Genomic DNA, 16,348 nt, shown 5'->3' on the forward strand with positions numbered 1-16,348 from the left:
TATTCCTACAGTTGATATAACATGTAGACATACATTTTACAGGTAGTGCTACTTCAAAAATATGTCCCAGGTTGTTAATTACCTTAATAATATTTGAGAGGCAGAGATGAGTCCAGAAGAATGTAATGTCTCTCGTGATACTTGTTGATCCTTCCATGCCCCTGGAACCATCCAGTGATCACTATAGCAACAAGGCAATGCCACTGCCGACATATATAGTCATTGCAATATCCACTGTACAGAAAACCACGAAAATATAGAGTTACTGCATGTATTCAAAGGTGTAATAAATCTATTATGTACATATTTAAATGGATTCATTTATATCTACAGATGTATGCGCATCTACACTGTACATTTACATTTCATTTACATCAGTATGTACTGTAAGAGAATTAGGACATTCACTGTCAAATAACAAATTATGTACATAACATACACGAAAATTTCAAGGATTTGATAAACAATGTGCTGCCTGTAAATTCAATTCAACTTGAATACAAATCTAATTATAACATTCATCATAGTAATGAATACACTGTAATCCGGGTATGGCCTCTGTCTAAGTATGTGTAATAAAAATGTATAGCATCTTAAAATTGCAAACATTGTTAATTCTTGGAACAGTTTTGCTTCAACGCTGGTCTCAAACGCACCACCGTCTGATGTGTGAGACGTTGATTATTTGTCAAGCATCTCTTCAACCTCTGCAGCCTCACCATGTGGTATGTTCCTTGGCCGTTTTAAAACATCGAACTTTTGCGGAAGAATTCCTTTGTCAAACAAGACATCCGCCAACCGAGACACGCAGTATATGACACCGAACGTGATGACACAGATGAAGGTTCTGTAGGGGAACCTCTGACCGTCTGTCTCTGTATAGAATGGGAAGGTGATGAAGATCGGGAGGTTGATGAGAGGCTCCCCAGCCCCTATGCGGACTACAAATCCTATGATGAAGCCAACTAGAGACCCGTAGGCGTTAACGGTTTTCGAGTACATGACGCTGATAAACTGGGGGAAGAGGATGACGTACATGAGGTCGGAGGAGAGGACGAACAGACCGTAGACGCTCTTCCCCACAATGGCCAGTATGGTAGCTAGTGTTCCGGCCACAATGATAGCCAGTCTCATTACCCACATCATTTCTCGAGGAGAAGCCTGCAACGCGATTCAGTAAATGAAATCACAACATTTTGAAGAAGTCTGTTTAGATCATGTTTGGGAGTGCAGAACATGCTGTGAACTCGACCATCTTACCTACAACATCGCTCCAGATATGTGCCTTTACGTTCACTGCAGTTTTGTCATCAAAATAGTATGACGTCATTGCATTCTGACGTCATGGTCTGGATATGTACATAAATTAATCTACATTTAATAACGACTTTTGGGACATTTATGGATGCATAAACTTAAAAACGATGTAAGCATCATCTAGGAAACATTAAGACTGTTTTTGACATGAATTCGAATGTCTTAAATGATATTCTGAGTTAAGGAAACATGGATTATCAGGACGAAGATGTCGATCTGGAGACAGTTGAAACTAATTTAAAAGACTATAGAGACTGCCATCAACCTAAAGCAACGAAAGCACATGACCAAAAGGGTGTTAAAATGTTCCAAGGTATTGTAACGCTGTGACGTCAATTTTCTAAATTTCTATGTGGTTAACGTTAAGTGAAAAGTCAACTCTCAATTGTAAATATGTTCCAATATATATATCAAACGGATATATGGAAATGTAGTTTATTATCGAGACCTTGTTTGCTTGGCCAAGCTGTATTTCGATAACATTCAACGAAACCTTCTGGGGTCCAAGGGAGATAACTTCAGATTATATTTGTTTTTCAATCAGCTGTTTAATGGCTTACTTACATGTGTACACACACAAATGTCAAAGCTTAGTTTGCGTACCGGTAGATGGATAAAATAACTGAGAAATATTGAGAGGTTCTATTTCAGCACATGAACTTGGAAACTTGCAGTCTTTTTTATCGTTTCTCTTATTACAGATCAACTATATATATATATATATATATATATATATATATATATAACACAAACACGTAAACCAACACCAACAAAATTTAAATATATTTTTACAAGTAATGAAAAATGGCAAAATATCCAATGAAGTTTGAGTGAGGTGGGTACAATTTATTTGGTTAATCAAAGGAAAATTAGGACACCCAGGATAACACAAGCGAGTACATAACTCAATGACCCCAAAAGTTTTATCTGTAGCTCTGGTCACGAATGTCACAGCACGTCAACCGAGAGTACAACATGAAGAGTACATTTTGTCCAAAACTTTCCTGGCGGAGAATTCACTCTTCAGAAATTTGTTCTAGTTGAATAACGGTAACTGCGGAGTCTTCTCAAACACCTTGTTATCGATATGGTCATTATACCAAGGGTATTAGAAAACTCCGCAGTTGCCATTATTCATTCGGAACACACCATAGAAAGGGACTAATTTAAGCATACATACGCCCCTTAATACTGGTACAACTTAATATGTCTCTTACCTCACTATTACTTGAAGGCAATATTGTGGCCTATATTATATATATTGGGGCATATGCACTCACTTTAGCTTCCTATTGATGCAATAAAAGACTTATTATCCCTTACGACTTGCCTGAAATCTATAATTGAAACAGCTTCCAGACAGAGAACACATGCCACATATGGAATGGAAACAATTGCTCCGTACATCGAAAACTTTCGCATGCAGTGTTGTCGGTGTTTGCCGGACTGGTTTCAATGACAAGTTGTGCTGAGGACATTCGTAAAGAGCGCTCCAAGGGATATAACTCTATGGGGTTCGCTTAAAAAGTTCAGCGTGTAGAGGACGTGAGAGTCGATTTAATGCAACGTTGCATTAATTCATTCCAACTTTTTCATTTTAATATTGTAATGTAAACACGTATTTATGTATTGGTTTTAATAAATTATATGTTCGCCCCCCTGGGGGCTGATAGTTACTATTTTTGAGAAAAATGCATTATTTATTTTTAGAGAAGTGAAGTGTCATATACCGGTAGTGCCTTTAAACTGACGGGTTTCGGCCCTAGAAGTTTTAACTGGGGAGAGTAACTGTTTTTAACTTTTCAAATTATAGAACTATACATATCCAAATAACATCCTGGTATTCATTCATACTTTGCATTGCCGTTATTCAGCTTCAGTCTAATGGTATGATATTTAGAGTACCATCCACGTCAATGTTAAAGCTTACCCTAGTGCGAATGAGAGTCTTGTAGATATTCTTGGTGAAGACTGACGAGGTGACGAGAACAGTAGAGTCTGTAGAGGACATGACTGCAGCGGAGACGGCACCCAGACCAACGACGGCGACGGGGGTGGGGCACAGATACTGGAGAGACAGGGGAAGGATCATTCCCATCTGGCTTGGGGGGATCGGGACTTCTCCAGTGTACGACGTAGCGTTCCAATCTGTACCATCATCAGGATATCGAGGTATTAAAGAATTCATTAGGAGATGCTAACCTCAAGATCCCATTCTCTTAACCGTGTCGTAGTTCAAGAAAAGCGGTGTGACCTCTATGGTATTTCTGGTCTGAAGTAACATCTGCAGTTTATCCACGGTGGAGGAGGTAACGTTATGGCAATGAGTTGCATGTATATCAGTTAAATTCGTCACAGATTAGAAAATACTCGAAATAACTGCTTACCAGCTGCTGCTCCAGCGACGCCGATAATTGCCGGTGGAACCGACAGCAGCAGGCAGAAGATGCCGGCAATCATGGTGGACGACCTAGCCTGCTCGGGGGGTTCGACAGGCAAGTGCCCGCTGATATAGCTCCTGAAATAAACATTGACGTTCATAATTTGATTTTCATATTAAAATTGTTCGCTTTGAACTTCTGGTCAAGGCAGTAAAATACTTTCAAAAGAGGGGACGATCCCTTCTGTTTCTATCATGGAACCCTCGGTATGTTTGGTTTTATGCGTCACGTTTGATATAATACCAAGAGTCGGAGGTTGCATAAAACCTGTGTATATCCCAAGTAATACTGCTGCAATGGATTTCCCTAGTCGACAATTATCAAAGAGTGAGTGAGTGAGTATGGTTTTGAGCCGCTTTCAGCAATACTCCAGCAATATCACGGCGGTGGACATCGGAGATGGGTTTCACACATTGTATAAATGTGGGGAATCGCACCCAGGTCTTCAGCGTGACAAGCGGACGCATAAAGACGTTCGAATATTTGCCCACGCGCCGATCTTTAGCACATCATACGCAAGCATAAGTCATCGCAAATTACCTCCCTTAGCTCTCTACCTACAAAAATATGGTGACCTCCATGAACAAGTCTTCAGCGCGCACAATTAATCATATTACTGAAAGGCAAAATAAACGTTATATTGGAAATGACATTTAAGTATCAATGGAGTATTTGAACCTATTTTGTTTTAAATACCCCGGAAGTCAAGTTTGAAGAAAACATGAATCGTGGTCGTATAGCCTGTATTGCCCAATAAAGTATTGTTTGAGATTGAGGTTTGAAAAATTATTGTTCGTGGAAAGGGAAAAGTTCGCACAAACACAACATTGAAATCGAGATAAACGTGCATCATGCATGCATTCGGGCATACACGTCGTCATATGAGCGAATCATGCATGCATTCGGGCATAAACTGCCGGCTTGAATGACAATCGTTTTCTGAACACAGCAGCTATGGCTTGGTTGTGTGTGTTTGGTGTTTTTATGGTGGTGGGTGAAAGAGAAATCCACGTGTATCAGGATTTATTATCTCCCTTTAAAATATATTATTTTATTTAGATCACATGCACCAATCAGATGTTAACATACTGAAATGAAGGTGAAATAGAAGGATTTTAGTTTGAGGAAAATTGTATGTCTGTTTTTTCACAAATAATACATAAAACGTCAGGGCAAAGACTATAATTGTCACGTGACTAGTAAAGTCACGACAGCACCCACACAAGGGAGACCAACAGCGTCTCAGTGCGAGTCAATTAATAAAATGAATGAAATTAATCTGGGGTTTTTCTCAGACCTGCCACGTTGTACCTCCTAGGACGATGAGACAGTAGACGTCAATGAAAATTCCTATCTGTCCAGGAGTTATCTCCCCTTGCCATGTGTCTTGAATACTGGTGAGGTCAACCGCCGGATGCATCAGGGCGAATGGAGCAGCTATTGCCTGTCAGAAAATACCAGGGATTGTTCAGGTCGTATACAGGGATACTGTACTTTGCATGCAGTGAACCTGTAATGTATTGGAGAAATGTGACACATGGAGGGTTGTCGGTGGACCATACAAAATGTATTCTATTTGTTCCGAATCACAGACAAACGCCAGGAGACAAGGTGTGTTTGGGGCCTATTCGTTTAGTGTACGCCCTTGTTAATGAAGAATGGATAGCTGAGATATATTCTAAATATGTATTAAAGGGCAATGTTGATAACGTTATAACTGCCAGTGCCACAATGCTAATGTAAGGTTAAAGAGTGAGTGAGTTTTGTTTTACGCCGCACTCAGCAATATTCCAGCTATATGGCGGCGGTCTGTAAATAATCGAGTCTGGACCAGACAATCCATTAGCATCGATCTGCGCAACCGGGAACCGATGACATGTGTCAACCAAGTCAGCGAGCCTGACCACCCGATCCCGTTAGTCGCCTCTTACGACAAGCATGGGTTACTGAAGATCAATATTCTAACCAGGATCTTCACGGGTCTTCAGGTCAAACAGTGACAGCATGAGCATCGATCTACGCAATTGGGATACGATGACATGTGTCAACCAAGTCAGCGAGCCTGACCACCCGATCCCGGATTGACGAAGGGACAAGGCCGTATGCCTAAGAGATATATATTCTGCCGTCTGTGTAAGTTTTGCCATGCCGGCTGATGACATAATATCACACGAATTCTGTATTATATACTCATGCCAATAATGGTTGTCAGCCCCCTCCCCACCCCAACTCCACACACTCCTCACACCCCCACCCCACACCCCCTCTCCAATTAAAAAAAATTGAAGGGGGTGACAACCATTATTGGCATGAGTATATTATATGTTAGTTACGACACAGAGTTAACGTAGGAACAGACAGACACTATATGTGCATGAAGCTATTACAGACACACGGTGTGTGGTTTACGCATATGATTATGCAGTGGTACGTTTTAGGAAGATAAGCACCTCTTACTGTGTGCTTGGTTGTTAGTTGTTTAACGCCGCCCTGTAAATAACCTAGTCTGGACCAGTCAATCCAGTGACTGACCCCAAGCTACCATGAGCATCGATCTACGCGGTTAGCATACGATGACGTGCATCAACCAAGTCCGTGAGCCAAACCACAACTTCCCATTAGCTGTACGACTCTTATGACAAGCATGGGTTGCTGAAGATTAATTCTAACCCGGCTCTTCATGGGTTATAAATGCGTGATTGATCCTTCTTTGACATGATACCCGTGAAGATCAGGGTTAGAACTGATCTTCAGCAACCCATGCTTGTCGTAAGAGGCGACTAACGGAATGGGGTGGCCAGGCTCGGTGACTTGATTGACACATGTCATCGTATCCCAACTGCGTCATCGTATCCTAATTGCGTAGATCGATGTTCATGCCGTAGATCACGGGAATGTCTGCTCCAGACTCGATTACTTACAGACCGCCGCCATATAGTTGGAATATTGCTGAGTGCGGCGTAAAACAAAACTCACTCATTAACTCACTCCCCTCGTCACTCACCAGACCCACGGCCAGGCAGATGAGCTGAACAACGTCCGTCCAAGCGACTGACCAGAGTCCACCCAGGAAGGTGTACAGGACGGCGATGACTGCAGACATGACGATGGACAGCGTCTTGTCCATGTCCAGGATGATATGTACGGTGGATCCTGTTCGAGAGATGGCGAACTACCAAGGCCCCACAAAGTGCAAAGTAACACAGGCTTAGTAATGAACACCGTCGAGTTGAGATATTATAAGTTGTTCACTGGTCACGAGGGGGGCATGGGTTGATGTACCCTCGATATTTGTTTATGTTCCCTTACCGAACACCTTAATGTTAATTTTGAATTGTTTGAAGCACTGGTACAAATCTTTTTGTAGCCATCGCTAGATTTTGCTGACAAGAAAAACAGATTTAGAGTTATCTCCCTTCCATCAATTTGCATTTGCAAAACATCGGTAATTTCCGTACATCATACGTAATTCAATGTTATTCGAGATAAAGAATTACTACCATGAAGTACCAAATGAGTTGCCATTGACAGCGGGGTACATTGAAATGTTACTCGCTTGTAAGCGGGGTACATTGAAAATAATAGAAGAGCGCTCAGCCAATCAGAAAGCGACATTTATGTGTGAGGTAAGATAAATACCGATATTTAGGCACAAGTGTCGTAAACATGGTATGATTTCGGAACTGATAGGATATCCTCGTTTTATTTATTTATTATATTATATTACCGAAGTCATCAAACTAAGGAAAATAAACCCAAATCTACTTTCAAACATAGGATGGCTACCCGCCGTCGCAGCATGTAGAACGCAACGTTACAGAAGAAACGTGACGTCATTGCATAGTCATTCGCCATGACAAAGTGATATTTCGCCCTATGCATCATGTGAAAAATATGAACCCCGATATTTCGCCCTTGTAGGTAATAAATAATAATAACAATAGGCTGGCTTAGCGATACAACTGTCTTAACCCATTTATGCATAGGGCCTTAGATATGATCAGATTTTGCGAGCTGGTTTCTTTTGGCAAGCAATGAAAGGAATGAGGTGTCATTTTGCAGTAAATGATTTTTTCCATACTTGTTTTGCACTGCAAAAGTGTGTCCAATAAATGATGTTTTATAAAGAATGCGCATGAAATGTTCAGTTTTCAATTTGTTAATAAACATAGTTTCATATAAAAGCCAGTTTGGTTTTAAACGATGAAAGCTTTCAAATGAAAACAGTCAATTCTAAGATTAAAGAGGTTGATGTCCCCCACCTAAGCCAAATATATTACCAATTTAAGTTCACTCATCTGCATATTGTCCCATTTTTGGGGCGGTACTTTGGCGGAAAATTGAGTTTGGAAAAAAAGCAAACCATTTTCATTTTATTTTTCTATTTGAACAACGAAAGTTTTAAACACAATCTAATGAACTTACATAGTTAAAATAGGGACCAATAAAAAAAATCATCTTACCTCACACTTCGCCGAATTGGCAGGGGACCTGCCTTACCACAGAAAGTGGCCATGCTTAAAGAACTTAAACTCTACAAGTAATGTAAATGGTTCAACAACTAAACAATTTACTCAGCTTCATTCATGTCTATTCTGCAAGTTTCTATCTTCAACAATAGGAGACAAATGCTTTTTTGAAGTACCCGTCCCAAAAAGGGACGATATGCATAAATGGGTTAAGCTTATGTTTAAGTTAGGAGTTACTGTCGATCACTTTAGGCAATATCCTATTATGCCTTGGGACCAGTTATTGTTTGTAAAATGCTAGACTGTTTGTGTCATACCTCTACTAAAACATCCGCTTCCTAATATGTTTGACTTACCTAGGGCCGAGAGAATGGCTGCCGCCCAAAAGAGATCCGCAAGGAACTGGGGGATGCACATGAGTGCACCGACACGTGTGCCGTATCTGTCCTGGAAGGGGTCGAACATGGTCACGTAGTTGGCACGTCTCATCTTTGGGCAAAAGAAGTAGCCACCTACAACGATACCATTCGTCACCACTCGCCCCTTTCCGTAACTTCAAAGTAGACTCGTCCCCTTCTCGATGCTTGATATGTGCGAAAATGCGACAAACCAATCAGAACGCGCGTAATGACATTCGTCACCATTCGCCCATCGTAACTTCCAAGAACACTCACCCCTCTCGATGAAAATGCGACAAACCAATAAGTACGCGCGCAATGATTGTGAGCTTTGATAAAAATAATCCCGAGAACTTCAATTGATTATGGTATTATGTGATTGTTTTTAAAATCATGAAAAATATGTATCGTCACACCGAGAGTACAATGAACATAACTAACAGAATCGTGTTGCCTTGTGTGAAGTTTTTAATAAGGTGAGGTGCGGTGAAATTGGGTTTAACGTCGTGCTTGAGAATATTTCGCTCATATGACGCCGTGCAGGCGTGTGTATGTGTATGTGCGGCTGCTTGTACTAGCCCAGACTGAAGCTGGTTTTATAGTGCTAGCCCACTGAGATACAATGCCAAGTACCATATTTTAACGTCTTTTGGTATGACGCGGTCGGGGATCGAACCCGCGACCTTCCGCTCTCCGGGCGGACGCTCTTCACCACCACACTACACCACGGGAGGCCATCCCACTTCCACTTTTACCCACTTCACTCCCACTTCTACTACCTTACCTACTCTTACTTTACTCTACCTACTCACTCTCTTACCTACTCTCACTCCACCTACTCCCACTTCACTCTACTTCTTACCTACTTACTCACTTACTCTTCTACTCTACTTCACTCACTACTCTTCACTTCACTCCCTCTACTCCCACTTCACTTTTACTCTACTTCACTCTTACCACTTACCTACCCCACTTTAATTTTACCTACTCACTCCCACCTAATATTTCACTTCACTTCTTACACTTCTACTTACCTCACTTCACTTTACTCCACTACTTACTCTTTACTTTAATTTTTCTTAATTTTCACTACTCTACTCTTACTTACTCCACTCACTAATTCTACTTCACTTACTCTCCACTTCACTTCACTTCTTACTTCACTTACTTACTTTTACCTACTTCACTCTTACCTCTCACTTCCACTCTTACACTACCTTACTCATCACTCTACTCTACTCTACTTACTTACTTCCTACTTCACTTCACTTACTACTTACCTACTTCTACACTAACTTTTACTCCACTTCAATTCCCCACTCTACTCCACTTCATTTTTACCCCACCTTCACTTTCATACTTACCTACTTACTCACTCACTTCTACTTCCACTTCACTCACTACTTTTCTTAACTTTACTCTACTTAATTTCTACTTACACCATCTCACTTTTACTTCACCACTTACTTCTTACCCACTTTACTCCACTTCTACTTACTTACTCTACTCTTAATACTTACCCACTTACTCACATAATTTTTTCACTCTACTTTACCCCACTTAATTTCCCTACTCACTTCACTACTTTTACTCCACTACTTCTACTTACTTACCACAACTTACTCTTACTTACATACTTACTTACTCTTACTTACACTACTTATTTCTTACCTACTAACTCTTACTTCACTTTTAATTTACACTTACCTACTTTAACTTTTACTTTCACTCTTACTCACTTTTAATTTAATTTCACTTACATACTACTTCTTACCTACTTCACCCACCTTACTTCACTTACTTCCTAACTCCATTTTTTACTCTTACATCTACTCTACTTTACTCTTCCACTTTTACTCTACTTACTTACACTTACTTACTTTACTTACTCTACTTCACTTACTTCTACCTCTTACTTCTTACTTCTTACTACTCTACTTCTTTTACTTACTCTTACTTTTCCCTTACTTACTTTACTCTTTTCTTACTTACTCACTTACATTTACACTTTTATTCTACTTACTTCACTTTAATTTCTACTTACTTTATTTCACTTACTCTACTTCATTACTTCTTACTTTTACTCTACATACTTCTATTTCTTTTTTTCTACTTCTACTTCACTTACTTAATTTACATTTTATTTCATTGTTTAATTTTACTTTTAACTCATTTCACACTTACATTTCTACTTACTTACTTTCTTTTACTTACTTACTTCTTACTTACTTCTTACTTACTTCTTACTTTTTAATACTTTTACTTACTTCTTTACTTGCCTTTCTTACTTTACTTACTTTTGCTTACTCTTACTTCATTTCTACTTTGCTACTTACTTACTCTACTTACTTCTACTTTCATTTCTACTTACTTTCTACCTTACTTACTACTCTTACTCCCTACTTTACTCTTACTCTACTTACTTTATTTTACCCTTACTCTCTTTTACTTTACTCTCACTTGCTCTACTTACTCTACTTCACCGCACTCTACTACTCCACTCTGCTTGCTTACTTGCACTTGCACTCTTACACACTCGCACTTACTCACACTAATTTCACTTACTCTTTACTTCTTACTCTTACTCTTGCTTACTCTACTCTTCTTTACTTACTTACTTCACTCTACATACTCCCATTTCTACTCTAATTTCTTACTCCCACTCTACTTCTACCTCTACTCCCACTTACTTCACTCCACTGCCACTTCACTCTTACTTTACCTTACCTTACTCTACTCTTACTTCAATTTCACATCTCACTACCTACCTACTTCACCCAACCCCACTTCCACCTTTACTTTCACTCTTTAATTTCACTTAACACTCTAACTTTACTCTAATTTTACCCTACTTCCCCACTCATTAATTTCCACCACTCTTACCACTTTTACACCACTTACATATCTACTCCACTCAACCTACTCTTCAATTTCCCATCACTTTACCTAATTTCTACTTCACCTACCTCTACTTCCCCACCCACTCCCCACCTACTCCCCACTCCACTCTTCACTTCACTACCCCACTCTTTACCCCACCTACCTTACTCCACCCCACTTTTCCACTTTACTCTTTACTCCACTTCCACTCCCACCCCACACCACCCCACCACCTCACACTCACTCTCACACTCACCCCACCTCTCACTTCACTTACCAATTCTAATTCCCCACTCACTCACTTCCACTCCACCTACCTACCCACCACTTCCACCTACCTACTCTCCCCACTCTCACACATCTACCTGTTCCACTTCCACCTACCCTTACTTACCTCCCCACTTCATTTCACTTCACTCTACTCACTCTTTACTCTCAATCTCACACCTCTACTCTACTTTACTCTACACTTTACTCTTCACTTCACTTCTTACCTTAATTTCTTACTTACTACCCTACTTTTACTCTACTTCACTACTCTACTTCCTTTACTTCACTTCTACTTCCCACTCTAACCTCTACTCAATTTACTTCTACTTTACTTCTCTACTCTACTTCTATTTCTACTTTTGCTTACTTACTTTCTTACTGTGATTCTTAAAGGCACAATGTCACATATTTGTCACATAAGTTGCGTTATGTGATATTCGTAAAGAGCGCTCCAAGGGGTTCGCTTGAAATAATGTTCGGTCGGTAGAGGGCGCTAAAGCCGATTTAACGCAACGTTGCATTAATTCATTCGAACTTTATTATTTAATATTGTAATCTGAATACATAATTTTGGGGGAATAAGTTATGTGTTAGATTCCGTGAGGGCTGATAGCCTTTTTAGAGAAATGTGGTGTGACACCGTGCCTTTAAATAGCAGTTAACATAGTACCCATACTTACTGATGAACAGAGAGGCAGAATAGCCGAATGGACCTTGAGTCCACGCTAAGCCCTGGAGTGACATTATCTCAGCAGTGCCGTTGATGAACCCGCCTCCTACCCATGTGGCTGAAGAAATACACGGAAAACTTATCGATACAGGGTAATATTGATATTCCCACCATAGCCCTGTAACTAGTCATGTGCCGACTATATCGAGTGACACATCACCATCTCTTACCTGTACTGTCTTACCTGTACTGTATTGCCTGCACTGTCTTGCCTGTACTGTCTTACCTGTACTGTCTTGCCTGTACTGTCTTACCTGTACTGTCTTGCCTGCACTGTATTGCCTGTACTGTCCTACCTGTACTGTCTTGCCTGTACTGTCTTACCTGGACTGTCTTGCCTGCACTGTATTGCCTGTACTGTCTTGCCTGTACTGTCTTGCCTGTACTGTATTGCCTGTACTGTCTTACCTGTACTGTCTTACCTGTACTGTCTTACATGTACTGTCTTACCTGTACTGTCTTGCCTGTACTGTCTTGCATGTACTGTCTTGCCTGTACTGTCTTGCCTGTACTGTCTTACCTGTACTGTCTTACCTGTACTGTCTTACCTGTACTCTTTACCTGTACCGTCTTACCTGTACTGTCTTACCTGTACTGTCTTACCTGTACTGTCTTACATGAACTGTCTTGCCTGTAACTGTCTTGCCTGTACTGTCTCTTGCCTGTACTGTCTTGCCCTCTACTGTCTTGCCTCTACTGTCTTACCTGTACCTGTCCTACCTGTACTGTCTTGCCTGTGCTGTCTTGCCTGTACTGTCTTGCCTGTACTGTCTTACCTGTACTGTCTTACCTGTACTGTCTTGCCTCTACTGCCTTACCTGTACTGTCCTACCTGTACTGTCTTACCTGTGCTCTTACCTGTACCGTCTTGCTTGTACTGTCTTACCTGTACTGTCTTACCTGTACTGTCTTGCCTGTACTGTCTTGCCTGTACTGTCTTGCCTGTACTGTCTTTGAACTGTCTTGCCTGTACTGTCTTGCCTGTACTGTCTTACCTGTACTGTCTTGCCTGTACTGTCTTACCTGTACTGTCTTGCCTGTACTGTCTTGCCTGTACTGTCTTGCCTGTACTGTCTTGCCTGTACTGTCTTGCCTGTACTGTCTTGCCTCTACTGTCTTACCTGTACTGTCCTACCTGTACTGTCTTACCTGTACTCTTTTACCTGTACCGTCTTGCTTGTACTGTCTTACCTGTACTGTCTTACATGAACTGTCTTGCCTGTACTGTCTTGCCTGTACTGTCTTGCCTGTACTGTCTTGCCTCTACTGTCTTACCTGTACTGTCCTACCTGTACTGTCTTGCCTGTACTGTCTTGCCTGTACTGTCTTGCCTGTACTGTCTTACATGAACTGTCTTGCCTGTACTGTCTTGCCTGTACTGTCTTGCCTGTACTGTCTTGCCTGTACTGTCTTGCATGTACTGTCTTGCCTGTACTGTCTTGCCTGTACTGTCTTATCTGTACTGTCCTACCTGTACTGTCTTGCCTGTACTGTCTTGCCCGTACTGTCTTGCCTGTACTGTCTTGCCTGTACTGTCTTGCATGTACTGTCTTGCATGTACTGTCTTGCCTGTACTGTCTTGCCTCTACTGTCTTACCTGTACTGTCCTACCTGTACTGTCTTGCCTGTACTGTCTTGCCTCTACTGTCTTACCTGTACTCTTTTACCTGTACCGTCTTGCTTGTACTGTCTTACCTGTACTGTCTTACCTGTACTGTCTTACATGAACTGTCTTGCCTGTACTGTCTTGCCTGTACTGTCTTGCCTCTACTGTCTGCATGTACTGTCTCACCTGTTCTGTCTTACCTGTACTGTCTTGCCTGTACTGTCTTGCCTGTACTGTCATACCTGTACTGTCTTGCCTGTACTGTCTTGCCTGTACTGTCTTACATGTACTGTCTTGCCTGTACTGTCTTGCCTGTACTGTCTTGCCTGTACTGTCTTGCCTGTACTGTCTTGCCTGTACTGTCTTACCTGTACTGTCTTGCCTGTACTGTCTTACCTGTACTGTCTTGCCTGTACTGTCTTGCCTGTACTGTCTTGCCTGTACTGTCTTGCCTGTACTGTCTTGCCTGTACTGTCTTGCCTGTACTGTCTTGCCTGTACTGTCTTACCTGTACTCCTCTCATGCCTGTAACTGTCTTGCCTGTACTGTCTTGCCTGTACTGTCTTACCTGTACTGTCTTGCCTGTACTGTCTTGCCTGTACTGTCTTACCTGTACTGTCTTGCCTGTACTGTCTTACCTGTACTGTCTTGCCTGTACTGTCTTACCTGTACTCTCTTGCCTGTACTGTCTTGCCTGTTCTGTTTTGCCTGTACTGTCTTGCCTGTACTGTCTTACCTGTACTGTCTTGCCTGTACTGTCTTACCTGTACTCTCATGCCTGTACTGTCTTGCCTGTTCTGTCTTGCCTGTACTGTCTTACTCCTACCTCATGTCTGTACCTCACTCATGCCTGTACTCCTCTTACCTTGCTCTGTACTGCCTTGCCTGTACTGTCTTACCTGTACTCTCTTGCCTGTACTGTCTTACCTGTACAAATCAACACGAGACAGCTGGTAAGTTAACGTAACAGTAGCCGAATGAGTTAAATAGCAAGGTTGTTGTATTTCAAAGAGTGGCGGTACCAGGTATATGCATGTACACAATCGAATCACAAACACATCGTTATACTTCACCATGAGTGAGTGAGTTTAGTTTTACGCCGCCTTTAGCAATATTCCAGTAATATCACGGCAGGGGACACCAGAAATGGGCTTCACACATTGTACTAATGTGGGGAATCGAACCCGTAGTCTGTCTTACAGTCCCTGAACGACATTATTTTCCCTACTGCCTAGCCCTCTCTGCAATGCTAAAGCCCTAAATGAAGCAAGTCTAGATTTCCTCAGGTTCTGAATCTGTCGAAACCGGGTCTTCGGCGTGCAGAACGAACGCATTACCCACTAGACTATCCCACCGCCCAATATACTTCATAGGACATTTTAGGACTTATTCAAAGCATAGCGGGTCATAAGCCTGCAAGCAAGCACAGCTAAGGTCGCCTTGAAGCAGATCATGGGGACACCTGTCCCAGTTGACCAGTAAAGATCCGGGTTAGAATTGATCTTCTGCAAATCATGCTGGTTGTAAGAGGCGACTAACGGGATGGGGTGGCCAGGCTCACAAACTTGGTTGACATATGTCATCCTATCCCGTTGCGTGGAACGACGCTCATGATGTTGATCACTGGATTGTATTGTCAAACAACAAAAACAACCTTTCCCGGCAGCTTCCGCAGAGACACGGGGTTATGTGACAACAACACCTGACGAGGGAATCTTACCTGTGATAGTGAACAGGGACACAACGGTGCCCATCTTTCTGTCTGCCAGGAAGATCTCTGTTAGACTCTTTGACTTGCTGCTCTTCCTTCCGGCGTAGATGCCAATGACGAGGATGAGAATATAGAACACCAGGACAGAGATTAACCCAGCAATGTTGACAGCCATGATGCACAATCACTCTCACTGCGAAAAACCTGAATGCCTTAAATCACACCTTGTGGCTGTATAATGGAGAAACCATTCCAGAAATGAGTGTTCGGTCTCGTTCAGTAAAGCCGTATCTGGTGTTTCAGCTGAAGTCATGTGCTTTGGCAGAGCACGTGACTGTACAGCTCCGGCCCGTGTGCTGGTCAAACCCATATGATTCAAGGTCTAAATGCACATAGCAAATTCTCCACATGTCAGCTTTTGACCGTATCTAATTGACGCCTGACTTACCATTTCAGCACGCTTACATAAATGCTCAAGAAGGTCAGCAGTGTGCGGCATCATGACATATCATAGGTGTCATGGGTT

The 16,348-nt window shown here is 41.7% G+C and overlaps 2 protein-coding genes across 2 annotated transcripts; both read right to left on the reverse strand.

Annotated features, from left to right (window-relative positions):
- Positions 1–257: 257 nt before the first annotated feature.
- Positions 258–3,795, reverse strand: LOC124275164 (high affinity choline transporter 1-like). The gene is made up of 3 exons (XM_046710663.1): positions 3,705–3,795; positions 3,248–3,465; positions 258–1,161 (listed from the first exon to the last, which is right to left on the reverse strand). The coding sequence occupies exons 1-3, from the start codon at positions 3,775–3,777 to the stop codon at positions 682–684; spliced, it is 771 nt and encodes a 256-aa protein (XP_046566619.1). The 5' UTR covers positions 3,778–3,795; the 3' UTR covers positions 258–681.
- Positions 3,796–5,049: 1,254 nt separating this feature from the next.
- Positions 5,050–15,997, reverse strand: LOC124275178 (high-affinity choline transporter 1-like). The gene is made up of 4 exons (XM_046710676.1): positions 15,832–15,997; positions 8,584–8,739; positions 6,763–6,911; positions 5,050–5,202 (listed from the first exon to the last, which is right to left on the reverse strand). The coding sequence occupies exons 1-4, from the start codon at positions 15,995–15,997 to the stop codon at positions 5,050–5,052; spliced, it is 624 nt and encodes a 207-aa protein (XP_046566632.1).
- Positions 15,998–16,348: the final 351 nt, after the last annotated feature.

Source organism: Haliotis rubra, unplaced genomic scaffold, assembly GCF_003918875.1.
Source record: "Haliotis rubra isolate DU_JTF1 unplaced genomic scaffold, ASM391887v1 Scf199, whole genome shotgun sequence".
NCBI classification, from domain to species: domain Eukaryota; kingdom Metazoa; phylum Mollusca; class Gastropoda; order Lepetellida; family Haliotidae; genus Haliotis; species Haliotis rubra.